Source organism: Xiphophorus couchianus, chromosome 7 (genome assembly GCF_001444195.1).
Source record: "Xiphophorus couchianus chromosome 7, X_couchianus-1.0, whole genome shotgun sequence".
Lineage (NCBI taxonomy): Eukaryota > Metazoa > Chordata > Actinopteri > Cyprinodontiformes > Poeciliidae > Xiphophorus > Xiphophorus couchianus.
Window position 1 is genome coordinate 6,423,970 of NC_040234.1, and position 27,318 is coordinate 6,451,287.

The 27,318-nt window shown below is 39.5% G+C and overlaps 2 protein-coding genes across 4 annotated transcripts in view; one reads left to right on the forward strand and one right to left on the reverse strand.

Moving 5' to 3' along the window:
- Positions 1 to 376: 376 nt before the first annotated feature.
- On the forward strand, positions 377 to 5,043 carry gja3 (gap junction protein, alpha 3). 2 transcript variants are annotated; one of them, XM_028022029.1, is made up of 3 exons: positions 377 to 755; positions 1,282 to 1,343; positions 2,362 to 5,043. In XM_028022029.1, exon 3 carries the CDS (start codon positions 2,397 to 2,399, stop codon positions 3,795 to 3,797), a length of 1,401 nt encoding a protein of 466 aa, XP_027877830.1. In that variant the 5' UTR covers positions 377 to 755; positions 1,282 to 1,343; positions 2,362 to 2,396; the 3' UTR covers positions 3,798 to 5,043. The 2 variants fall into 2 exon arrangements, with proteins under 2 accessions (XP_027877830.1, XP_027877829.1); XM_028022028.1 differs by having other exon boundaries at positions 377 to 1,343.
- Positions 5,044 to 19,646: 14,603 nt separating this feature from the next.
- The window catches only part of zmym2 (zinc finger, MYM-type 2), a 39,782-nt gene continuing 32,110 nt past the window's right edge, over positions 19,647 to 27,318 (reverse strand). For both annotated transcript variants that reach the window (XM_028023046.1, XM_028023047.1), the window contains exons 23-25: positions 25,245 to 25,487; positions 24,164 to 24,305; positions 19,647 to 23,256 (exon numbers count right to left, since the gene is read on the reverse strand). In XM_028023046.1, the coding sequence (XP_027878847.1) occupies positions 23,034 to 23,256; positions 24,164 to 24,305; positions 25,245 to 25,487 (608 nt within the window). In that variant the 3' untranslated portion in view covers positions 19,647 to 23,033. The remainder of the gene's footprint in view (positions 23,257 to 24,163; positions 24,306 to 25,244; positions 25,488 to 27,318) is intronic.

Sequence of the window (27,318 nt, forward strand, 5' to 3'; positions counted from 1 at the left end):
GCATCCCTTGTTGTTATGTTAGTTTTTAAATGCAACTTTTTAATTACAAGATATTAATATCTTGAGGTCAAGCAAGATCACGACATGTATCTCTGTATTCATCTTATTATTGCAGTAATCCCAAAGCAGTTTTTTTCTTTAAAAAAAATTGTTTTATTTTTGTTTTTATTTATTTATTTATTTTTTATTATTAAAAATAATAATAATAATAATAATAATAATAATAATAATTTATTTAATTTTTTGCCCGCAGAGTTATTTTTGGGTGGAGGGTTGGGGGGGCGGATGGGGGTGTATGTTGACACGGGGCGTGGTGTGAGACGGGACAGGCAGATGACTCCGTGGATTCACTCATGCATGGTCACATAGTGTGACAGCCCAGACATGGGTGGAAAAGGGTCCCAGCTCCGTTTAACCGAGCAACATCTGCGTCTCCAGGCCGACGCTCCATAAACTGACAACAAACAGAGGGCAACTTTTTCTTCTTCTTATTATATTACTGTTACGAGAATACGATAAACTACTTATAGCCCCAGGACAGACCAGGGAGCTGGAAAAGTTAGTCCGTGAGTGGTTTTTTTTTTTTTTTTTTCTTTTTGCGGCAACATTTAAAACAAAAAAAGAGCTGATGAAATTATCAGAGAAGTAAGACTTCGGGGAGCCGCTCAGCAGGAGGTCTCGACGCTTTTCCGACCATGCCACCGCTGACGGGCTGATGGATTTCATCTTCCTGTGTCACTTTGACATCTTCAAAGGTATGACGGACAAACGAGCCGAAACTCTCCCTCCCTCTGGTCGTCAGGAGGGAGTTAATGAAGAAATCTGAAGGTAATTAAGAGCAGCTCCGGGGTTTTACTGAACAACTGAGGGACAAAACGGCCTGACAAAGCTTGTGGCGCTTAAAGGGAGTCTGGGCACTCTGGCACACTCTGCATTGTGAGTCTGGCACGTATGCCTTTGTATTTGAACCTGACTCTGTTCGGCTGGTGGGCCTTAAATGCCGCTAAACTTTGCTGAATTTGAGGTTTTGCCAGTGAAAAGTTACCGCAAAGTGGAAAGGAAAACTTCCTGACCCAGTGAGGGTAACCTCTGTGGGATTCCTTTATGTCTTGCAAAGTTTACAGCAGGTAACAAGCAGAGTGTCTTCAGTAATCATCCGTTTCCTGTTTCTTGATGTTGTTTTGTACTTTAGTGTTCAACTGCGGTGTGAGTCCAGCTTTTTATTGCAAAGACTCGAAAGGCCTCAGTAATTTGATGTTCGACGAATGCTTTCTCTTCTAGGTGTCAAACGGGTTGTGAACCTTAGTCGATGGATTTGTCACCTTTAATTCAAGAGGTTTTCAGTAAGTGTTTTCTCTCAAATTTAGTTTTGATTCAGATTTTTTGCCATTTTCTCAATTTATTACATGTTCATTTCAAACTGCTGGCAAAAATACCTGTTGAAATACACAGTTTTAAAAGCCACTGGAAATAGTTGATTTAAGATTTCAGACAATGATTGAGATAGTTGTAGGCCGTTGAAACCGAATCGATTAAAAACGACTCTTTACGCTGGCTCCTATTTATTTACCAGAAAAATCTGAATTCATCAATTTTGGCCCTAGAAAATAGTAACAGGAGATCATTTGAACATTTTCACGACGCGTCAAACTAAAATGCTATTTAAGATATATTTACATGTTGAGCCTATTTTAAATTTCTATTTTGAGTTTTAATAACATGTTAGATCTTAGTGCTTAATATTCTTATGTCAAAAATACAGTAACAGATTTTTTAAATATGGTTCAGGCAGATTTTGTGTGTGTGTTACACCAGACAGAGACTGGGGCGAGGGGAGGGAGGGATGTGTAAATGTGTGTATGGCGTGTATGTGTGTGTGTGTGTGTGTGTGTGTGTGTGTGTGTGTGTGTGTGTGTGCGTGTGTGTGTGTGTGTGTGTGCACGTTGTGGCATCCCAGAGCCCCATCTCTGCTAAATGCTGTTTTCGAACATAATAATGTCGATCTCAGCACATGCCTGCTGGGCAGCGGAGCGAGCAGGTGGGAGACAGAGACAGGGCCTGACACAGACACAGAGAGAAAAGCCAATGAACTGGGCTTCAATCACACAGGTGGCTTTTACAGTATACCAGCATCTGTATTGAAAGGCTGCAGCTTTGTGTTCAGATCCTCTTCTGATAGGTATTCAGTGGTATAGACGGTTTTATGCCAACAGTTGTTGTATGTGTCTATGTACAGTGTCTCAGTTCAGGGTAAGAGCCTTCGTCCCTTGAAGCTGTTTCAAGAGTCATTGGTCGTTTGTTTCTCTTGACATAATCTCTTCCTCTGTCCTCTTTCTTTTTTTTATTTTTACTCCACCCCAGCCTGTACTTTCTCCGTAGGCTAGAAACGTGGAAGCATGGGCGACTGGAGCTTTCTGGGGCGGCTGCTGGAGAATGCTCAGGAGCACTCAACAGTCATCGGCAAAGTCTGGCTGACCGTCCTCTTCATCTTCAGGATCCTGGTGCTCGGCACCGCGGCCGAAGAGGTCTGGGGCGACGAGCAGTCCGACTTCACCTGCAACACCCAGCAGCCCGGCTGCGAGAACGTCTGCTACGACGAGGCCTTCCCCATCTCGCACATCCGCTTTTGGGTGCTGCAGATCATTTTCGTGTCCACGCCGACCCTCATCTACCTGGGCCACGTGCTGCACATCGTCCGCATGGAGGAGAAGCGGAAAGAGAAGGAGGAGGAGATGCGCAAAGCGAACAGGTTCCAAGAGGAGAAGGAACTCCTTTACAGAAACGGCGGCGACTCTGGAGGCGGCGGGAAGAAGGAGAAGCCGCCCATCAGAGACGAGCACGGCAAAATCCGCATCAGAGGTGCGCTGCTGCGCACCTACGTGTTCAATATTATTTTCAAGACCCTGTTTGAAGTGGGTTTCATTTTGGGCCAGTATTTCCTGTATGGCTTCCAGCTGAGGCCCCTGTACAAATGCGCACGTTGGCCGTGCCCCAACACTGTTGACTGCTTCATATCAAGGCCCACTGAAAAGACCATTTTTATTATATTTATGCTTGTGGTGGCTTGCGTGTCTCTTTTGCTGAATTTGTTAGAGATCTATCACCTCGGATGGAAGAAACTCAAGCAGGGCATGACGAATGAGTTCGTCCCTGACAGCGAGTCGCTGCAGCGCACCGACGCTGAAGAGCCTCAGTGTTTGGCCTCAGTCTCCAGAACTGTCCCATCCAGCCTCAGCTACCCTCCCAACTACATAGATGTGACGGCAGGCAGCGGGGCGTTCTTGCCACCTGTAAAGCCGGCGGCAATGGCTTCAGCAGCGGAGTTCAAGATGGGTGACCTTCAGCAGGAAGAGTCCCTTCGCCAGTCTTCTTCCCCTTCTCAGTACTACATCAGCAACAACCACAGGCTGGCCACGCAGCAGAACTGGGCCAACTTGGCCACCGAGCAGCAGACTCGGGAGATGGGTTCCCCGTCGCCATCCTCGTCTTCTTCTGCCAACAATGAGAACGAACAGCAGCAGATGCCGGCTGGTGCTGCGCTGCTTCTTCCCAGCAACAACACCAACAGCAATGCCAACACCACCAACAACGCCGCCTCAGGCAGCACCGGCGGCAGCAGCCCAGCCACCGACAGAGGCGGCGGAGGAGGCAACAACACACAGAAGGAGGTCCACCGCACCATCACGACGGTGGAGATGCACGAGCCTCCGCACATGGCCAGTACAGACCCTCGGCGGCTCAGCCGGGCGAGCAAGAGCAGCAACGTCAGGGCCAGGCCAAGCGACCTGGCTGTCTAGAAGTGCTTTGGCCCTTTAGGGTCCCCCCACCCCTCCAACAGCACCTCCGGCTTCCTTCTACCACGCCCTCAAACACTGATTGTTAAACACGCAAGGAAAGCATTACATTCTTGCTTTAGGTAGGAACCAGATCTAAGAAAAATACAAAAAGACAAAGTAACAAGAGGCAGGAAAGCAAATCAGCATAAAATGTAGCTGCTAGTATGGAATCACTTCCCCAGACAGAAGGGTCCGACTTCACCCATCGCTCCCTAGCCCCACCAATCTAAGTCCTTTTCTGGCTTTCAAATATTTGATCCCATGGCCTAACGCAAACTAAATTTACTAGTCATTAGCTATAACAGACAGGTTTTCATTTGTAAGTGCGACAGCTGCCACCACGTGAGAACCGGGAAGGGTGTCGGACTCTGGGGATTCAGGGTGGTGTTGAGAGTCTTGGGTCAAATACTATCGTCTCCAGCTGTAGCCTTTTAGTGCAATCGGTGAATTGTAGAGCTGCTTATGTAAGGTTTGTTAAGACTGTGCACAAAAAGTATGATCACACCTTTTAACAAAAAGCAGAAGGTAAAATTCTATGTTGTTAAAGGCACATTTTAGAAACGTGGTTTGGTGGAAGACTTAGTGGTGCTTCACTCTTATTTGTTGGTGCAAACTGACATATTTTCCTAATGTCTGTGTGAAGATGATGAGATTCTGACATTAAATAACGCTATGTCCACGTCATCTAAAGCTGGTTATTAGCTTGACTATCTGTTCAGGTAGCAAGCCTATCCGGTCAGCCGCTTCAGGCATGCCACTTGTTGTCGTTTTAGAACAGAACTGCCTTCATAAGAGGGATTGCTGGTGCTGATTTCAGTTTCCAATACCATGATACTTTTCTGTAAGTGAGGGAAACGTGTAGTGGCTTTGTCTTGGCCAGCTGCCCAGCAGTGCACAGCAACAAGTGGGAGAGAAAGCACCGGTCACTTTGGCACTTTCTCTGAGATTTCATTAAGATGATTTAAATAGTAGGAGGGGTATAAGAGAACATTTTAGTGCTTTAGAAAACTTAAAAACCCTGGTTTTCTTTGATACGGCCTAATAGTGAATGAAAAATTGCATTTCAGCTGCAGGAAGCAAAATGTCAGTGCTCTATGTTATGTTATTGCAATTCATGTTAGCTTTTTTTTATTTTTATTTTTTTATTTATTTTCTCCGAAGAGTTTTTAACGGCGCTAGTGGCTTGTATTTTTCTACAGTAGGCTGACAGGAAACAGGGAAGGAGAAGGGGGAAGACATGCAGTAAAGGTCGTCGGGACCAGGAGTCAAACCCGCGACGTCCGTGTCGAGGACTAAGGCCTCCAAACGTGGGGCGTGCTAACCCCCTGCGCCACCACAGCACGCCCCCATGTTAGGTGACTTATTGTTCACTATGAGGGTTTACTAAAGACTCTGAATCAATGTCACATTAAAAGGTTGTAGATGTTTTTTTTAACAAGATGTGACAACATAATTGTTTTCAAGACAGATTATTGCAGAAAGTGTAGTCCTACAACTCACCGATGCACTGGCACACTAACTTAGTTTTACCCTAAATCCACTATGTATCTCTTTTGCCAATGTTTTAAAAATTTAACAATCAGGATGAAGGAAAAATAAATAAAAAAAACAATGCAGGTCAAAATTAACCAAGTGATTCCCATAACTGACCTTGTCCTCTCAGAGAAAATGGTTACCTGACTCTGCTTTCAGTCAACATAAGTAAAAAATATATTGCACAAAGTTATTGCATGCCAAAAACGTTTAAAATATAATCCAAAAATACACCAGGCAACATGATATTCAAAATATAGCATCCCAGAGGGTTTTGGTTAAGGATTTGTAACAAGTATTTTGTAGTTATTTGGGTGGGTAATTTCTTTCCCCCATATACCCACAACTACCTTTTTAATCACACCTGAACAACAATAGCAACCTTGGAAGCTCCATTATTTTTTTATTGTTACACACTTCATGTGCTTCTTCATTAGTTTTATTCTGAAAAGTGCTATTTTTTTAAGAAACCGAATTGACTTTTACTCACATACCCCATCCCTGTAGTAGTCAGTTTTTGACTGAGCAGCAACTCAGATTAAAAAGAAAAAACAAAAACAGCTGTTGTGCGTTTTTGAAACGCTGTTGTGCAGTACCCCCCACTAATGCTTTTTATTTCTCTTGTGCTCGTCGCGATACTTGGACACCTTCAGAGAACCTGAGATGTTAACTCATCAACCGCCACGCACTTCTGTGTATGTGGTGTGTCACTGTCTTGTTTGGTTGCTCACGCAGCAAGCATTTTCAAAATGCCGTTTCACTTTACATTAACCTTAATCTACGGTATATTGTCACGAGCCCCTCACCGGCGCACCTGAGTGAAAAACCTGATCTGTACTTGACATGTTACTGAGCATAATAGCACAATGAAGAATTAGAGGGACAGTTAAGGATTTAAAAGTGAAGTTCTGCTAAAGGTTTTTTTAAGCAGTTAACTTACTTGCAATAGATAAGTCTCAAGGCATATTCATCAGTATAAATTCACATTACCAAGCTCTGGAGACAGAAGCTACTAGCTAGCGTCAGCCTCAGTGGCAGAAGCTACTAGCTAGCGTCAGCCTCAGTGGCAGAAGCTAGGCTGAACTAACAACTAGCTAATCCAAAAAGACATAATCCCCAATCTTCTACCGTCTTAAAAATGCTCAAATCTCGAAATGCCGTAACAGTTTATGTAAATGCTATTTTAGCAACCTTAAAACGGTTCCTATTAGTAATCAATGGCTATTTAAACTGCTGATTTTTTTTTACACCTGAAATGGAGGTCAGAGTTGACACATCACCAGTGGCGTTCCTATGTGAGATGTGTACAGCGAACTAAGCACAGTTTCATAGTTAAATGTAAATAATATAAAAGTAAAGCACTATAAAAAGGAAAAACACTGGCTTAAACTGCAACAAACACCTGAGATATTCCAGGATTAATACATATTTTGAACATGAAGATAATTGGTGGTGCACTGCCTTCGACTTCCATTTCCTATGTTGATATTGCAAGACGTGAAAATGATTTAACTCTTCATAAAACAGTGTTTACATAAACCACTGACATTTTTGATGTCAGAGTTATTTTAATACAATGGACATATAATTTGGTCTTGTCCCATATTAGACTAGACATGATGTTCAACCTTCAGGACCAACTCATGAGGACTTACTAAATGAAGAGACTAAGTGGGTTATATGCTGCTGTAGTTAGTCATGTAACAGAACTTCACTTCAAAAATATGAAACTCCTTCCTTTAATACTATTTTATGTAGGCAGTATTTCACATGTCGTCTGCACAGCCAGCAGCTGCAGTGAGGGACAGGAGTAGGAACAGGGTGAAGGAGGACATTTTTCAGCAAAGTAGAGACGCTACAAAATCATGTTACTGTATAGTCCAAGCATAGTATACCTTATTTATAGGTATAAGGATAGGTATAAAACTATGCAAGGATAAAACACAAAGCTAAAACAACCTTTGTAACTTCAATTTAAAAAAAAAAGCACCAGAAAGACTCGCTTTTTTGCTATTATTATTATTTATGATTTTTAACGTTTACATTTTAGAAGTCGGTACTTGCACATTTAGGAAGTAAAGGTGCTCCTCTACAGTAACAGAGCTAACAGTATTAAGAGGCGGAGAGATGTAATGTGACGCAAGACTGCTAATGACAAGGTGAAAAGTCTTAAAAACCACAACTGTTCACAGACATAGGAATACTACCAAAAGGCTCATTCGTCTCACGCACTGATAGCAAAGTGTCCGGACATTGAAAAAGGAGAGAAAAACAAAAACAGCTGGAATATTTTTGTGTTTGTTTAGTTAATGTGTTCCCACAAACCTGCTGGGACTCCGGTCAGACGTCACATATCAAGACAGCCCTGCCCGTTCAGAGAGAACGGGCAGCTGGCCCTTCCCCAATCCCGCAACCCTGACAGGATGTTGGGTTCAAAGAGCGTTGTCCCCGTGACTACTTGAAACTCTCTTTCCACTAACAGTATTTTTTCATTTATTTTTTTCATGCGGAGCATGATGTCTCTGGCCCATCAGGGAGAAGGAACCATCTCACGACGCTCACAGCTGCAATCTGTTTTCAAACGCCGTCTTAAAACAAGAGAAGTGCCTTGTGTATGAATGATGCTATTTGTAAAGACAAGTTGATGTAAATGTTAATTTACCTCAAGTGTTTACAAAAAAACTGTTACTAAATAAACATTTTTGTACTATACATGCCGTTCTGGCTTTGTCTTTTGCTTTACGCAATGAATGAAATTCATCATTCGCAGAAACACGAAGCTGTGGAAGTGACTCAAGTTTGAAATCTAAATAATAACTAGTATTCCAGAGTACCGTTTGATCTACATTGACAAAAAAAAGATTTGAATAAATCAAACAGATGATATGTAAGGTAGGATAGGAGATGAAGCACCTAACACTGCTGACTCTTGGTGGGAACTTTTGTTGGAACATTTCCTTTTGTAGTTTTTGTTGGGTTTCCTGTTCCTGTCCTGGTTTCCTCCTGCAGCAGAAAAACATGTAACTTGGGTTAAAGGGAAAAAATAAAGTGAAAAAATCTGTGAGTACAACTGTTCACAGTGATCTGGTCCAATCAGCCCAAATTAAACCCCAAATTTCAAACAATTACCGGTACTGTAATGAAGTCCTGTTCAATTTTCATTGCAGTCAACATGCATCTCACCTGAATTTAATTATTTAGGAAGAACAAAGGTGATTGTGTGTTATTATTATTATTATTATTATTATTATTATTATTATTATTATTATTATTTTATTTTCAGATATGTGAAACCTCAAAACTTAAACACAATAAACTTCAATTAATAACTTTTTAAAAACAACAACCATAAGTCCAAGGTGCTACAATATTTTATCTGTTACAAAAAAGTAATGTTGACGTTTTTGTGTTTTTTACAGGATAGGCTTTTGTTTTTTACATATTGACCCATTCAATAAGTTAGAATATTTAAACCCCAAATTTAAATACCAATCTATGTCAGTAATTAGGCCAGTCAAAATAAACAATAAATCAATTAATTTCATGATAAATTAAAAGAAAACTCAATAATTTTCATTTGCTTGATTTATTGCTTTCCTCTTTTTTCTCTCTTTCTACCAAAAACTGAATGATAAAAGTCTTCAGTCTGGTGCTTTGAGCACAACTATCCTTTTTTTTAAAGATCACTTTGTTCATAATTCATTTTATTTGTTATTTCTGTTGTTTTTGTTTATTTTGGATATTTCAAATGTCTTCCAGTTCCAGTGTTAAATGTTCATTAGAATTTAAAGTTTATTGATCTTTGAGAATGTGTTCTTGCTTTTTTATAACATTATTACCATTATATTACTTGGAGATGGTCTCAAAACAACAATATAATCGTTTATCACAATAACTTCTGGGACAATTTACCGTCCAGCAAAATTTGTCATCGTGACAGGAAGAAAACCCATAATCTTCCTCTCTCTTAATTATGATTCTCTGATTACTGCAAACAAAAACATTTCTTATGGCTCCGTGACTCCCTTTGACACAGATTTCATTTAATATGAAACTTACCATTACTGAAAAGAAATATTTAAAATAACTGAAAAAAAAAAATCCTTTTTACATTTTCTGTAAAAAGGGGTTTAAAAAATCATTTTTGACACTATTTCCTCTAGAGACAGAAATACTCAGAGGTAGCACAGTTACAAACAAACAAACAAAAACACTTATACGTGGTTGTCAATGTTTTATTATCAAAACTGTAGAAAAATGTAGAGAATAGAGAGGAAATTTTTTTTTTTACTTGTAGGCGTTTTTCTGTTACCGGGCAGAATGGCCTTTTTTTCCTACTTGTCATTGGGAGGCTCAGTGTCTCCCTGGAGGAGCAAGAGGAAGTAACTGGGGAAAGGAAGCATTTGTTCCCCTATTGTGGCAACCAAATTGCAAAAAATTTATTTATTAACATTTTCACTTCATATGTTTTAATAAAATATATTATTGATTCATAATTAACTGCACTTTCTTGGGCTTTGAGGCTGAGGACATCAAAAGAAAAGTCGCAACGTTTTTTTTCTTTTCCCGTACTTCTGACTTCCTGTTAGTTTTTCTTTAGCCTCTCATCTCCGTTCCTCCCTCCTCATTTTATAACAACATCCAGAGATGATTAAAATGCGACGAGCGTGTTAGTCTCACACCTGAGAGCCACGCTTCTAACACAGCTGCGCGAGAAAAAAGGATTTACAACTCTTCTCAAGACATGGCAGAGATGGGTGAAACTCACACTTTACCGCCTTAATGGCGACATGGTATGAGGTACAAATGAGTTGGACATGGTAGCGGCAGAAAACCATCAGTAAGTGTTCACCTTAGAAAAATAAATTGATTTTTATTTAATGTGGGTTTAAAAACCGGCTTATTTACTCATCGTACCATGGAGATGGTTTTCTCAAATAGCAAGTTTTGTTATATTCCTTTGTAATGAATAACCAAATTTATTGGCAGTGAGAAATCTTCATTTTAAATTCATTTGGCTAACCGAAAAGTACTGGAGCACAATGTGATTCCCCAACAACAAGCCAGAGGCAGAAAACAGGACTTCACTGTGCACAGCTGAACAAACAGCAGAAAACAATGTCAAGCACTTCTGCCCAAGCAAAAGGAAACAAGGACCGTCTACTGAGCGCTTGAGGTGACATGGACAGAGGTAGAAGGAAGGAAGACCCAAACATAGGACGCTGGGGAAACAAAACAAAAATAATGGAAAAAAAACTAAAAAGTCTAAGAGAATTAAAAAAAAAAAAACAACAACCCAGAACTAATCTTCACTGCAGAGTGAGGAATGGATGAAAAGTAACTTATAAAGTGGATTAGTTGTATTTGCTGGTGTGATTATTTTAGAAAGTACTGATCTACAGGGATTTTTCTGGTAAAACCCTCTGAAAAGAGGCTGTACTTCAGAAGGGGCTTGTAAGGGCAGTAGCCCAGGGCTCCATGTTTTGGGGACGTCCCAAATACTTAGAATGTTTTTGTAATGAATCCATGTTCACCATTGGACCTTAATTAAAACTCAAAGGCTCATATGAAGTTTGTTGTTTTGTTATTGTTACATTTTTATTAATGCATACATTAATACATTATGTTTGGTACCAACATGGAGCCGTCTCACATGGGGCGTTTTAAAGGGGCGGTGTTATGTAAAATTGACTTTTTTGAGCTACACATCTTGTTGTAATGTTCTTCCCTCATCAAAAACATACATGTATTGTTGCTTTGATTATTTCATGCATGTTTGAGAAATATTTGAAATCTCCCGTGGCAACCATTCAGCTGTACAAAACACCTGGGCAAAAAACATTAAAGGGTTAATAGAGGAGCCATGTTGTGATCACTTCCTGAAGGCGGGGTTTCAGGAGTTTTTAAAGAGACAGAGGCCCAATTTCAAGGTTACAAATTTAAATGTCTTTCAAGTCATATCTATATCTATATATATATATATATTATATATATATATATATATATATATATATATATATATATGTATATATATAATTTAAGTCATATATATATAGGACTTTGGGGCGGTATTAATGTTTTAGTTTAGTTTCCACAAGAAAGAATCATCAAAAAACACTAATTTTGTTCGCATGAAATTGACTTTGATTTCACATTGATTTCATTTCAGAAAGATAATGACAAACAAGCTCAATTCAGCATCTTGTAAAGAGTGAAGCCTTACGTTAGAGTGAGAGCCGGACTCCTTAGTGCAGGTCCAGAGTTTGGCAGTGAGTCCAGGACATGACATGAGTGCTGGGCTCTTTGGTCCAGTGGCTGAGGAGTGACAGGAGATCTGTAGGAATAACTGAGTGAAGACCTTTGTCTCATCAGTCAGTTTCCACTCCAGGACATTTTTACACAGCACAACAAAGTTTATCTGGAGCTTCTTTCTTTCTTTTTTTTTGTTATTTTGATTTTTGACATCAAATAAAATACAATATTGTGATATTTTTGCAATGAGACAACATTTTTAATAGATATTTTATAACTGACCAGTCTGACTGACTTAGAACTTAATTGAATTGTGGTATATGTAGTTGCATTTGACATTTAACGTGCACAAAGCAATAACAAAGCATGTCGATAATTATTGTTGCAGTATCGCTTAATGAAATTTGAAGTGGTTGAGTTACTTAAACCAAGCAGCCAGATTATATGGAACCAGCTTTGTACCACAGATCGCTGGTAAGAAAGACTAGATTATGTGTTAACATACTAAACTATGCGTTTATTTGACAACTGTATTTTCTAACACATAAAAACTGTACCACGCCTTCATCGCCACAAAAACATTAAATCGAACTAAGTGTTTTTGCTTCTAAAGCAAATATCTCAGGAAATTTGAAATGAGACACAAACTAACTTACAAGTAAACTTTCAGCAAGATGTAGGAGTTTGTTTTAAGACCATAATTCCTTCATACTGATAAAAAAAATGTATAGTTCCACTAATACGACATTGTTTCCATGTTACAAGTGAAATAATCTGCCAGTTACTGCAAAAACGTTACTTGTTATTTAGCATCCAGAGAGGACTCACTCATGAAAACTCCACACAAGAAGACCAAGCTGGGGATTTGAACCAAGGATCCTCTGGCTGTTTGCCACAAAAACCCCTGAAACGCAAAGGTTCATATCCAGATTATATGGCGCAGTTGAGCACTTTGAAATTAATTTGCATTTAGGTGCGAATTCACCTAGATGTGTGTAGGTGAAATTGCACCTACACACTCATAGGCGTGTGTAATTACAGTGCTGTAGATGTCACTGTAATTGCTTTTTACAGTGGAAGAGTCTGTAAAAAAAAAAAACTATTTTCAAATCTGTTCACTTTCAGTTGGATTTTCAGTCTGGACTTTGATGTGTGCCCATATCATGATGCTGCCACCACCACATTTCCTTTTATGAAGGTTGTATTCGAGCTGATGTGCAAAGTTAGACTGTTCAATAAACAAATGTTTTATATTTTACGTTCAATTCACTTCTTATAGAAAGGTAGTTTTCACGTTTCAGTCTTTAAGAATAAAATTAGCAGAACTCCGCTGGTCAAAACCATCAAATGATGGCTGTGCTGCATCAAATTGCCTTCAACAGTGGTGGAGAAAGTACTCAAACAATGTACTCTAGTAGAAGTAAAAGTACCACATTAACATTTTTACTTGAGTAAAAGTAAAAAAGTACTGGCTTTTTAAAAATACTTAAGTATTAAAAGTAAAAGTACTTGCTGAGTGCATTATAAAATACCATTAAGTTACCTCTCGTATTTAATTTTAATACATCAGAAATGTGCCATTTTAATGAACAACGCCACAGATAATGGATGTTTTCATTGTGTTTACTCTCTGTAACATAGTTTAGACTTTGATATGTGATTCTATGCATCATAATTTCAGGGATGGAAACATTTTGTCTCTTGTCCTAACATGGCATGAACTTCACTTTTTTTTATTGTGTCATGTAGCCCCGCGCTACATGACACAATAAAATGAAGTGCAACAATCCAAATTGCTTCTCAAACTGATCTGAAAAATCCACATTCCCATAAAAACACAGATATTAAATACGTAGAGCTGAAATAACTTTTACCAGTATCATTATGATTACAAACTCTTTGTTCTGCTTTGTTTTCATCTCTGTGCCACAATCCGCAGAGGTCTCCTCCCATCCCTAAAAAGATAACTCCCTGGGCGGCTGCCCATATCGCCCATGTCAGAAACCACAACTGCCTGCACCTTTAAACGTAGTAATTAAGGCAACGCCCTAATGGTAACAAACAACGCCCAACTATGAACACTGTTCAAGGAGCAACAAGCAAGAAGTAGCCAAGCCACCATGACTGTTTTCACCCTGTCTGCCACCATGACAGGTGACGAAAACAATCATGGAGCAATGAGCATGCTCTGTGTGCTCTTAATTTCTTGTTTTATTTATTTGCCAATTAAATAAATCTATATATACAGTATTTTAATAAAATAAAATAATAATAACTACTGCAGTGTACGCAGAGCATCACAAGAACAATGAACATCTCTCAGTGAGGCTCCAGGCCTATAGGACTTAGTAAGGATCCGTTCAGAAGAATCGATGGGTAACAACAGACACACGTAATTAGTAAGTCACGTTATTGCTTGGATTTTACAGCCCCACGTTAAGCCCCTGAACTTCACATGCAATGCGACTTGGATGTAACGAGTAACGCGACGGTTTTGTAGAAATGTAGTGAAGTAGAAAGTACAGATACTGTAAAATGTAGTGGAGTAAAAGTCGAAAGTATTAATTAAATCTACTTAAGTAAAGTACAGATACATGAAAATTGTGCTTAAGTACAGTAACTAAGTACTTGTACTTTGTTACTTTCCACCACTGGCCTTCAATGAAGGAAATATTTAATAAAAATTATGCAAGACAAGATATGTTGCAGTGTGTAGAGAGAGAGAGAGAGAAAAGGAGTTCACTTCCAGGAACAGTGGTATTTGTCCAGTTCGGTCCCTGTAAAGCCCCACTTGGCCCAGTGATGGAAAAGAGCCAGTCTGCCACTGGCTGGCCGGCCTGCGGCCCTCAGCGGACAAGAGGCTAAATTTAGCCTTTAATCACCCAACAAATTCACACTCAGTCCACACCACAAATACCTCGGGCCCTCTTTATGTATTTCAGGAGTGTGATTAATTTCTTTCTCGGAGGCCTGACCTCTGGCTCGTGAAAAGACGGCCATTTGTTGGACGGAAACTTTTATGAGTCGGGACAAAACTTTTAATTGTCTCCGCAACGTTTTCTTTTCTCGGACGTTCGACGTGTTACAAACACAAACGTCGCTGTCTTTTATTGGGATGTTGTGTGACAGACCACGTGAAGCAGCACATAGTTGACCTCCTTATCCAGATGAAGAATCAAAAAGTGGAAGTTTGAGATTCGGAAAGGGGCTCAGAAAACAACCAGGCCAACGCGACAGTAGAATGATTAAAACGGCCCAGTCAAAGTTCAGACCTGAAAATTAATCTTCACAGAGGATCTCTATCTAATATGACTAAGTATGAGCTATTTTACAAAGAAGAATGTGCAGAAATGTTATATACATTTCCTTTTTTTCACAAAATTGGTGGAGGCATACGCAAAAAAACTGCAGCTGGAATTCATGGCTCCCTCAGTATCGACACAAACCTTTGTAATTTTTATTGCCAACAGAAACAAAAACGAACAAAACAAAAAAACAACCATGAATTATTTTTTTCTACTTAAACATGCTCCAATTCCAAATAATCCCCAAAAGATATTTTAAATGTGTTTCTAACCACATTTTTGCAAAACACTATACCGTTAAAAGTTATTTACAATAAACACATGCAAATGACATTCGTTATGTTTCTTTTTGTTATTAGCAAAATAAACAAAAAAGTAATTAAAAAAATTTATTATTTTCTTCTCGAATTGCATAAAATCCCAATCAAATATTTTTAACGCCATACCTTTAAAGGTTATTCACTATAAACAAATGAAGAAAGCAACAAAGTGTTCAGCTTATAACAAATATAGATACCAGCATAAGATTTTTCTTTTTTTTTTATTACAAAAGATAGTTTCTTGAGTAAATAATTGCACCTGTGCAGAGCACCATTAAGTTTCCTAAACAACAATTAAATTTTATGCAAAAATGTTTTAAAAAGAAGAAAAAAACAAAGCAAAACATTACACTCATTGATATCGGCACATGAATCGGGTCTTTAAAGCCGATGTTCTGTTTGGTTCAATCTGACCTCCTTCAGAAACAGAATCTGCTGGAAAAAAGCAGCGACTCATTAAACAAACCAATAAAAGTCGGACATTTTGTGTTATGAGTAGGTAAACAGTTACTCTGTCAGGCTTCGTCTTTCAGGATAAATAAATAAAACAGGTCATCTTTTAAGGTTTGTTGCTATTAATATGCCTCTCTTCTCTTACTGCCTTTAAATGATGTAATGTTGCAGCATGTGTTCGCTGTGCGCACGCCGTGTGACCTGAGGGTGAAGGACTCGTATGGAAGTACATGACCCACAATGCACCTGGCTGCCTCCACCTGAGAGCATAAAACTCAGAACTCTGAATTCACGACTTCTTCCATCTCACATTTTGTATTTTATTTGGAGTTACTCATCGGGGTTTCTCTACAGAAAATTAAAACTAATTCTTTTCGACCTTCACTTTTTAGAGTTGGCCGAAATGTCTCCGTAACAACAAGCCCGCGTAGCTGCGCGCGCAGTTCTGCTCGCAAGTCGCACCCGCTCGCTCGTAAACCGGAAGACGGTCAGGACAGGTCAAGTCAGGTCAGGTCAAGTCAGGTCAAGTCAGGTCAGGTCAGGTCAGGTCAGGTCAGGTCAAGTCAGGTCAAGTCAGGTCAGGTCAAGTCAAGTCAGGTCAAGTCAGGTCAGGTCAGGTCAAGTCAGGTCGAGTCGAGTAGCTAGCTGGACGCATCGCGAGCTCAACATGATGTTTTGTTGCTGCAGAGCTTCACTTTCAAGTCGCCACTGCTCCGTGGAGAATCTGCTCCAGAACGTTAACTGGGAGCTTATTGGAGTCCCAGTTAACGAGTCTACTTGTTTTATGCTAAAAATGAGGCAGTGTTCTTGAAGTTTACGTTTTGTAAACTATATTTTATGTACTTGTAGTGCACTATACCTTAGGTAAGGTAAGGTAATTTTATTTCTATGGCGCATTTTCAGCAACAAGACAATTGTAAGTGTAAATAGAGGAAACACAAAAAGCAAGAGAAAATAAAAGTATAGAACTACATATTGGTTCTCTGTGTTTGATAAGAATAAGAATGTAAAAACTAGTAGGGGTTCCTCTGGATCCTTGATCTGATAAAACCACATATTGGTTCTCCGTGTTTGATTCTATAAATGTTGAAGGTAAAGAGTTGTTTCTTTAGAATAGAGTTTCTCTGGGTTCTTTGTTTGTTCCAATTCCTGCTCTGGGTTGAGTGAACCAGTAATAGTTGATACGTTTACTGGACTTTTGATGCAAGCTTTAATGTAATGTTCATTAAAAGTGCCATTATTTACCCAATGACACGTAATGACACGATTCCTTCATGTTTATAACAGGTGTTGTGTGAGTCTTATGCAGCACACGCCTTCAAATAAAGTGTTACTAAATAAAGTATTTGTATTAGTCATGTTATGAGAAGATAAAATAATCTACTCTCACATTCACTTCTCAGGAACTTTTACTCAATTTTTAGGGGGGGGATCCTTTTAGTTTACTTAAGTTTGCATTCAGTTGATAATATTCATTCAAAGCAATGCTTTGACTTTTTTTTTTTTTTAGGACAATTTGTCTGACCCGGTTTTTCCAAGACTAAATTCAGGAAGGAACAACGAAGTTGTCAGCCGGAGATCATCTTAGGAAAAAGAAAGAAAGGGTGTATGCGGTAGGTGGTCTGAAACACGTCTCCAACAGAGACATAAGCAGCAGTTCTTGGTTGCTTTATCATTAAATGGCGACATTAGTTCATATGATGTGATTCAAAGAGGATTCGTTGCACATTAGAGGCCCCAATCGCTGCCTATAGTCTCGCCCCCGGCCCTCGCCCACACGACCCTGCTGAGTGCAGCGCTTTCTTTGTGCCGCCTGAAAGAGCTGGGGATTGAGCCCAAACAAAAAAAAAAAAAAACTAAACACAAGGGTGAAAAACTGTTTTTACACCCGGCCTGCGAGGGAGCAGGCCGGGCCGCGTGGGCGCACGGGGCTGCTGTAGCTCCGCATCAATGGGCCAAATTATTGGAGCCTGGCCAACTCCGAGAGCACAGAAAGGAAAAAGCTGGCCTCTTTAAATGCTTGGGTTGAGCAACGGCGTTTCGCCCCTGTGACCGTCCACCTTCAGCAGCAACGAGGGATTGCTTGGCTCCATGGAGGGCGAGGCCGGGGTGGCGAGGAGGGTTGGGGGAGGGGTCGCCTTACGTCAGTCGCTGCAGACGGCGCTCCGGTCCCAGCGGTTTGTCTGGTGGCTACAGTTTGACAGGCTGGATGCTGTTATTGTGCAGAAGTACAAGGAGTTCAGGGAAATACTCCTGTTTCTGGAGGGGAGTGGTTAACAGCGGGGGTTTAGTGGCTGATGTCATTTCCTGTTTACTTAAATTTAACATTTGTGGTTCTCCTGTGAAAGACAGAGCCTTTGGAAAAAAGTACTGTATTTTCCGGACCATAGAGCGCACCTCACTATGAGCCGCACCCACAAAGTAAAAAAAAAAAAAAAAAAAAATACACAACTGGAAACATACATATATCAGCCGCTGGTATCTCCGCCGCTCTCGGTTTTCCGCAATCTGCTGTTAAGGACGCAGCCCTGCGTCTCCAACGCCGAACCATGGATTCGTTCGCGCCGAGCTTACGTGCAGCGGCTATCAATCTGTACTACCACATCGATCGCCTTCAACTTAAAAGCTGCATCATATTAACTTCTTCGTGTGGTTTGGTTTCCATGACGAGTTTGAAAACATTTCTCCATCATGCCTACTGATAGCATGTGCTTGTTCTAAATGGAAATCAGCGCTTTCTTCTTTGATTTCCAATTTTGACTTCCAATGATTCACTTCCTGCTAAAGAGCCCCCTGGTGGTTGAAGAAAAATTCACAGAAAAGCTGCATGGTTCAAAGCGTGGGAAAAGAGTAGCGGCTTATAGTCTCAAAAATACGGTTATTAGCATTGAAAATGTTGCCTAATTATGAAATATCAACTTCAAATAAGCTTTAATTTTTTATATATATATATAGCAATTTTTAATTTTGTGCATTTTAACAAATGGTAAAAAATTGCTTTTTAAAAAAATAGATGTAGCTCTCTTTCCAAGACAAAACAATTAAATGAGCTATTGCCACATTAACGCTTTACAATTTTTAAAAATATTGAAAGTGCTCCTAGATCGGTACGTGTGTGTTTTCATTGTGTGCATGCTTCATTTTCTCAAACCGGTTCTGCTGGAGGTTTCTTCCTGCTAAAGGGGCGTTTTCCTCTCCACAGTCACCACATGCATGCTTGGTATAAGGGATTGCTGCAAAATTGACTCAATGCAGTCAGCTGGGACTCCTTAGCTAGAAATGCACCAACTTGAGTGAATCAAATTCGAAGTAATTGATTTTGAATCCGTCTCATCATCAGGCTGAATTAATATTTTTGTTTGCAAATCAGCGCTAAATAACTGAACCGAATTAATAAAATTAAAACTGAACTGAAATTCAGCTAGAAGTTGCTCTTTTAGTTAAACCTTACAGCTTTTTTACAGGAGGAAGCAAATTTTCAGGCTGAGCTACTGTAACAAACAGAATCTGGGGAATCTTGTTCATTCCCAGAAAAATTTATTTTCACTTTTTATTTGTAAGAAAGTTTTGTAGTTTGGGTTCCCTTAGCTGAATATGAATTAAAAATAGAAAATTAATGTGCTTCTGGAAATGAAAGGGATTTTAAAAAAAATCTTTTCCCAAACTCATTGCAATCCATTCTGAAACTCTGCAAATTATTTACTCAGAAAAGTTTTCCTAAGTTATTTTAAAGCAACATCAGCAGTCAACTTTAGAGTCTAAATCACAATTACACACACGTGGCCATAAAAACCAACGTTTTCACGCAAATGTGCCCTGAAGATGCAAACCAACTTCACTGAATTTAAAAAGGATCTTACTTTACCAACCAAAACTGAACTAAAAAGCAAAAGTTAAAAAGTGATAAGTAAGCAGACGCCTGAAAACAGCATCACAAACAAGTCTGGTTAGAAAAAAGGAAATCATTTATTAAACATAACCGTATTGGCAGAACAGCCCATACACATAGTATCAGATTCAGGTCACAATCACTCACTTTCACTATATACAGATAGGCACATTCACATTAGGCGTTAAAGCCAGCCACAGCGTGTACTGCAGGGCCAAACCAGTGGCAGGTTTGGTTGTTGCCTCTCAGTCCAGCAAGGGGAAAAAAACAACAAATAATAATAATAAAAAAATCAGTCTGGTTAACTGGTTTCCTCTGAAAATTTGAATGTTTGAATTTTTAAGCTGCATGGAGCCACCTGACCAATATTCTCCCTGGGGAATACACCGCCATAGTGTGTGTTCACTGCAGACCCAGACCTCTAAACACAGTCTGTTCTTCAGAGAACGTCACAGTCCGAGGGACTGGGAATACGCACACAAGGCAAGTTTGACGTAACAGGAGAAACAGCCTGAAGTCTGAGAGTTTTAGCTCCACAATAAAAAAAAAAAAAAAATAAAAAAATTTAAGAGACAAGTAGAAAAAAAACCAAAACAGTCTAACTCAACTGTTTCGAATAAAAAATATTCAATTAATTTGCTACAACAAAAGTTTTTACTTTGCAGTACTAGACGTCTATAAAAAAAAAAGTGTCAGGAAAATGGGAGACTTGGAAAGAAGTGCTCCGTATTCAAACTATCCTCATCCTTCATGCTTCACGGGATCCTTCACCACCGCAGGACAGACAGCAGCAACTAATGAGTGAAAACAAAGTGAAAAAGAAAATGGCAGCCGCAAAATCCCAACATATTAACGAAAAAAACAAAACAAAAAAAGGAATAAATAAGTTTTAAAGACAGTTTTAATCCTGCAGGCTTGCAAGCTGCAGTTGTTTTTCCTGTGTTGGCGATGTGCGAGATAACCAACCTGAATCGGACGCATTTATGACACACAGTCTGGGTTTGGTACTCTGGTAATGCTACATCACACGAGCGAGGGTGAACCAATAGAGACACAGCATGTTGGAAGGTAAGGCAGCCTAGTCGATGCAGACGTTATACAACTTTAAAAAACAAAAAAAAAAAACAAGATGACTTTACAATACCACCTTTAAAGAGTGTGCAGAAACCTGAAGTGAAACAACAGATGATAGAACATCACATTGTTGATTTTCAAGCACTCGTGACCTCAGAGTCATCCAGACGACTTGGTTTCTTTCTTTTTACCTGGGAAAAAACCCAAAAAACCTAAACTCTGATTCCTAAAGACATTTCTCAAGAATGTGTCAAAGTAGCTCCTTGTAAAAGCGTCAACGTAAGTCGATCGCTACAGAAAATGCCGTTCAGTTGGCCTTGTGCTAGCGATGCTAGTTTGAGCAAATGTTTTTCCTACCTTCGCTTTTCAGACAAGTTTAGCCAACTGGACATTCTGAAATTAAGATAAATGGGGGCTTATTTAATCTAATTTAAACTAAATAATCTGGCTGATATTAAATTCTGCATTTCTGAGTTTCTTGTGTCGATTTTGACCATCTATTGCAATGTACAAGTCTGGATTCCTCTTATGATGTTGATAATTAAACCAGATCCCTTGTACAGGCCAAAATCTGAGGATTCACTCGTTTAAAGAGGCGTTTTAAAAGACTCACAAACAGTGGAGAATATTAGAGATGCACCAAGAAATTGTCTGGTTACTGGAATAATAGGCCGATTTCACTCATTCATCGACTCCAAACCAGCGGAAGCTAAAAATCCATTCTTTTCCCAGTCAGTAAACACACCCCATAAAAACCAAGCAGTTCTTTTGTGTGGAAGTTGATACCGAATGACGTGGTACGGCTTTATTTCAAAAGTAGTCAGAGGAAGCGCAAAGGATGTTTGAAGGTTCTAGAAAACATTCCAGATGTTCACTTTTTTTTTAAGCAATGCTAACAGGAAGCTAAAGGTATTGTAGAAAAGTTGCAGTTTTTTCCTTCTAAAGAGGATTGTATCAGCTCAAACAGGAAATGATGGCCCCCTAAAATGAAGTAGGTTTAAAATGTAAATTGATCATTTTCCATTTGTTTTCAAATAGTGGAATGCTTTGACTGCAGAGCTGTGCAACATCGACTGTTCTCTCCCTCACACGGTGTGACGTCACCTCTGCTCCCTGTATAAATAACTGATGACAGAAGACATCTTGTTTGCTCACTTGAACTATAACTGAGAAGACTAATGAAAACATACTGGCCTTTTCTCTGATATTAATATGGAGAATTAAATTATTTTGAAATTTATGTCTTTCAAGATGGTGCGTATTAGATGTTCAAAATCGAATAAAAAAAAAAAAAAATTAAATAGGCTGTCAATCTTTTTAATTGGGTTTTTAGTTTATAGATGCGTCAGACCAAAAAGTTTTAAATGTAGATTTTCAGTGATGGAGAGTGCAAGCTGTGTAACTTTGGCCCGATTTCTTTCTTAGGCATTTTATTTTACTATAAATATGGTGTCAAGAAGTAGAAATAAAAATAAAAAAAAACAGTGTTTTTAATAAAAGATTTTAAAGAAATGACTAAAACTGGTATTAAGTTAGAACTTTCCAAAATTGGACATCAGAAATTGGCCACAAAATATCTGATCAGTGCATCTCTAATATATATAAAACCATCTCCGAATCTGTAGCACACTGTTATAATAACCAGAACAAGTCATATGCTGTCCGTGTGTTGGCCAACCAACAGGATGTTATTCTCTCAAGTGGAGTTCTGGTATGAATGCAATAACAGTAAACCGAGTGGGATGAAAACTTAAAAATAAGAAAGAAAAAAAAAACCCTCGGAATTTGACATGTTTTAATTAATGTTTGATGTTCTTTTTGGTATAAAAGCGTTTGGAGAACGCCGACCCGCTCCCCTCACAGCGTTATCAGAGAGGAACTGAAATTCAAACAAATTTATTTCAGAATCGAGAAAATTAAACTCAAATATGCAATGCGGGCTTTGATGTTTGTAACTAAACTTAAGCTTGCATGTTCTGGAAACAACATCCTGATATCCCTTCACATCCACACTGTCCGTTTAACCGTTTTCTTTTTTGGTGGGGGTGTTTGATGTTAAGGACGAGCTTCGGCTCACTACATTTACTCGTCTCACCTACGTGGCTGTCGTTTTTCTCCAGGTTCTAAAACAAAAACAAAAAAACCCCAAAACAAATCGAAGGCTTTGTCCTCTGACTTCCTGTTTGAGGCAGAAGCCTGGGCCGCTGTGAGCTTCCTCTGCTCGCCGGGGGCGTCCCTCACCAGGAGGAAACGGTAAGTCACTAGAGTCGGTGAAGAGATGAGGATAAGAGACGGGTGAAGGGGACAACGTACGATTAGATTACCCCGAACGCTCTCGTCGGGTTTCTGAACGGGAGTCCGAAAGCGGGTGCTACTCTCCTCCAGGTCCATCGCCGCACTCCTCCTCGTCTTCTTCTTCCTCCCGGAGTGGCTTGTCTGTGTAAATGTCTCTGGCCAGGAGGACTCTGGTCAGGAGGCTTTCTAGGATCTGACGCTCCAGCGGAGTGGAGCTGAACCAGACGGGGTCGCCGGGGCCGCGGGCGGGGTCCGGCTGGACGTAGAAGACGTCGAGGCGCTCCCATAGCAACGGCGGACTGGACGGGAGGGAGAAACGGAGGAGGAGACAAATGGGGTGGGAGGATGAAGGAAGGATTAGGGTTTTTGGGGTAGAAGTGAAGAAGGAGAAGGTAGAGGATGACAAAACAAAATCTAGTCCAAAACTTTGAGAAACTTTAAATGAAGCTACATTTTCAGTCCTCATCTTTGACCAGTCAACATAAAGTTCAGGATGTGAACAGCAAAGAGTTTTAATCACAGGACTGACCAGGTTTTACTGGATTCCATGTTTGTTTGATCTGATTTTTTAAGGTTATTTCTGTCTGTGTTTTATACCTGGGGCTCTCAAACAGCATAAGTTACAGTCTGGGGGCCCCTCTTTGCAAACCAACAGGCAATTCTACAAAATATGTAAAGAAACATAAACGTTTAGAAAGTTTTCACATTTTTCTTCTGCCTTCTCAATAACTATTACATTTGTTTAGCATAAATACAGCCTCAAACCATAAATTTGACAGGCAGCCAATCAGAATTTCAAATAACATTAAAACTTATATTTTATAGTAATTACTAAAACATATATTTGATTATATTTTTTAAAAAATGTTGTTACCCTCTGCTTAAAATTGTATTAGATTATTTTTATTGTTGCATTTTTTTCTCATTTTTCCTCAAGTTTTCTGAGTCCCCTACTTCAAAAAAGAGTAAAATGAGATTATGCTAAATCCTTTACATTGTTCAGGTTTCTGTAAATACTGAGGTATAAATTTTTACACAATCGTATCAAAGGGATCCGATACTCATAACTCAACACAAACAGTTTCCTATTTTAACTTTAAATCTCGGTTAAGTGATTTAAATGGGATTTAGATTTTTCATGCTGCAGCTAAAATGCATAACACAACTTTAAGAATAAAAGCGGTGCATGAATCAAAGTGTGTTTACCACTTGGATCTGTAGAGCTCGTAGAGACGACACTCGTGCTTCTGTACTGGGCAGCGGACAGGCGGGTGGCCCGCCTCATTTTCATCCCGTTTGACCTCGGTCTGCTTGCGCTTCCTCTTCCTAGATTCTGTCTGTGCTTCACCTGAGCATAGAAGTAAAGCATTTAGAAAGGAACGGCAGTGAAATATTGAACAGGTATCTCTTCCAAAAGAGGAAAACACCCAAGAAAAAGCAATAAAACATAAACAATAATATCCTGGTAAAGATATGTAAAGTGTTGCTTGGTAAAAATTACATTTTAGGAAGTCCAGATATATATATATATATATATATATATATATATATATATGTATCTTTATCATTATTTCAGATGGTTCCAAATGTTGATAAGCGTTTACCCATTTTATAAAATAAAGCAGAAAAACAAGGTCTTAAAGTTTTCTTAATGGCAGTGGATGAAGACAAAATGCAGGAGAATAATACGCTTAATGGAAAAAACAAAACATATTAGTTTCTTTGAATTTTCAACACACTGCAAAGACAAACTCTTATTAGTATATTTGGTTTAGTTTCTAGAGCAAATATTTTAGTCTACTTGAAGTAAGATAAAGCTAGCTTAAAAGTAACTTTCCAGCTTGTTTTAAGTGAATAATTCCTTAATGTTGATGAAAAAGTACTAAAATCTGGTCGATTTCTTCACTTATGGGAAAAAAATGTATTGTTATAAGTAAAAAAAAACAACAACATTTTCCAGTGGAGCTTGTAGATTTAACCAATATTAGGGAATTACTTAAAACAAGCTCTTATATATTGCTGGAAAGTTACTTGTGAGTTAGTTCTCTGTTATTTCAAGTGTAATAAGATATTTGGTGAGATTTTGTGCTTTTGCAACGAAGCACCAGACTTATTTGTATTATTAAACAATCATATTCTAGAAAAAAAAACAACAAGTAAAGGAGTTTAAAGGAGTCTTAAACCAGCTGTTAACTTGGTATTGCCACCATGTTGATTTAGAAAAAAACCCCAAATCATCCACTTCCATAAGAAATTGATAGAAAGCTAACATAGGTAGCTGCGTTACCGTGGTGATCCTGAGGGATGGAGGGCACGCGGATGCAGACGCTGTGCTCCTTGCTGACAGGATGGATGGTGTCGGGCCCGTAAACGTTAGCGAAGGAGAGGCGCAGGTGCTGCTCCACGGTGCGCAGACCAAAGTATTTGGTGTTCAGGTAGACCAGCGAGCGGAGCAGGGAGGCCGGACTCTGCTCCCCGAGGTGCCGGCCGCTCCACAGGCTCTGCTCCTCCACCCGGCCCCACAGCGAGCCTGAACGCAGCACAAAGCACTCCGGTAACCTTTGCGAGGAACCTACGGTCGCCGTGCGGCAGACTAGGAACCCCCCGGCATGTCCTCATAATAACTTAAAAAATGCAATCACAGAGCATCAGGATGTGAACAGCAGAAAGGTTATAATCACTGGACATGACCCGCTGGACGCCTCTGTGCGGCCGGCTGCTGCCGACAGGAACACCTGCGTCCTGCCATGCTGCCACTTCACCATGTCACTGTGTTATCAGTGAGAGGTGATGTTGTTTCCAGGCGCCACGCAGAGATGCAGCTTCACATGTTCCACCGATAGCCTCTGGCTCGGGGACGTGGAACGCATTTTCACGTCTGGTCACACCAACATCATGAATGTCCTCAAAGGGGCCAGAATGTATTGATAAAACCAACAAAAAGGTTCAAAAATCTATAAACAGCTGGGTCTTCATTCGATACTTCTCAAAATTAAACATTAATTTAACAAGATATTAGGGCAGTATTACGATTAAACTAAATTATAGGCCTGTCGCGATAAACGATAAATCGATTAATCGCAAGATAAATTAAAACTATCGACGTCATTTCAATTATCGGCATTATCGTCTCTTCCGGCCTTTTTCTCTTTCTGTTGATGACACCGAATGAAAAAAGGCTCAACTCCGGTTCTCCACTGACCCTCCCTTCCTCATTTCCTGAGTGTAAAGCCCAGCGCACACAACACGATCTTACAGCTGTCGGCTGATTGTCGGCCCATTTTTAAAACCTGACAGACCACACATTAGCCGACAGAAATCTTAGGTATAACGGTTCGATCGGTTCGTTCCTGCCCTGTGGTGTCCAACAATGGGCACAAAATAATGGCTACAAGTTCAGTTAACTAATTTTAAAACCAGGCATTAATCAATGCTTTACTACAAACAACCTGCAATGCATGTGGCTAGTGTCAGCGTAAAGTCCTGACTGAATGAAAATCATTAGAACCTATTTACGTCACGTTAACGAAGAACAGCTGAAAAGTCACCGGGTTTATCAACAGCGGTAGCAATTTGGCTCCAACTCCTCGTCTTGTCATTTCTATATTCTTTGCATGTTGAATAAACATTAATGTTGTTTCCACGTCAGCTGGACTTCAGGTTGCACTGTTTGGGATTCCCCGACGTAATTTCCCCTCAGAAAACAAGGAGGAGAATCCTCGCTTTCTGATTGGCCGCCTGTCACATTCAACAGGCTGCATTAAGATCCCAGTGGGGAAAAACCCCTGATTTAGATCTACCGTAACACACCACACAATCTTAGAAAGACCAACGTTTTAAGATTGTTGTAAGGGGAAAAATAGGAGCAAAAAATCATGTAGTGTGAATTATTGCATCAGGAAGTTGATGTGCCCATCTTCTCTATTTAAATCTAATTATTACTGAAGGGCAACATAATATACAGACTTCATAATCTGCACTCTTTTGGTTGAATGCAGTATTTATTTCCACTTTGGCTTTATGTTGTTTAGTTTTTATCAAGTACATTTTTTGTTAATGGAGACTGAGAATCCATTTTGTTTTTGGTTGTTTTGTTTATTTAGTTTATCAGCTCCAGTGTTAAATATTCTTTTGAAAATAAAGTGTATCTATCTTTGGCAGGAAATCGCATGCATTATTACGTCATTTCCATTAAATCAGTGTAAAAAGGTCTTCAGACAATATTATCGTTTATCGCAATAATTTTTTGAGACAATTAATCGCTCAGCAAAATTTGCTATCGTGACAGGCCTACTAAATTACGAGACAAAAGTCATAATATTACAAGAATAAAGTTGAATAACTACATTATGTTACGGGAA

Coding starts and splice junctions, on each gene's coding strand:
- gja3 (XM_028022028.1), top strand. CDS start 2,397: ATGGGCGACTGGAGCTTTCTGGGGCGGCTGCTGGAGAATGCTCAGGAG.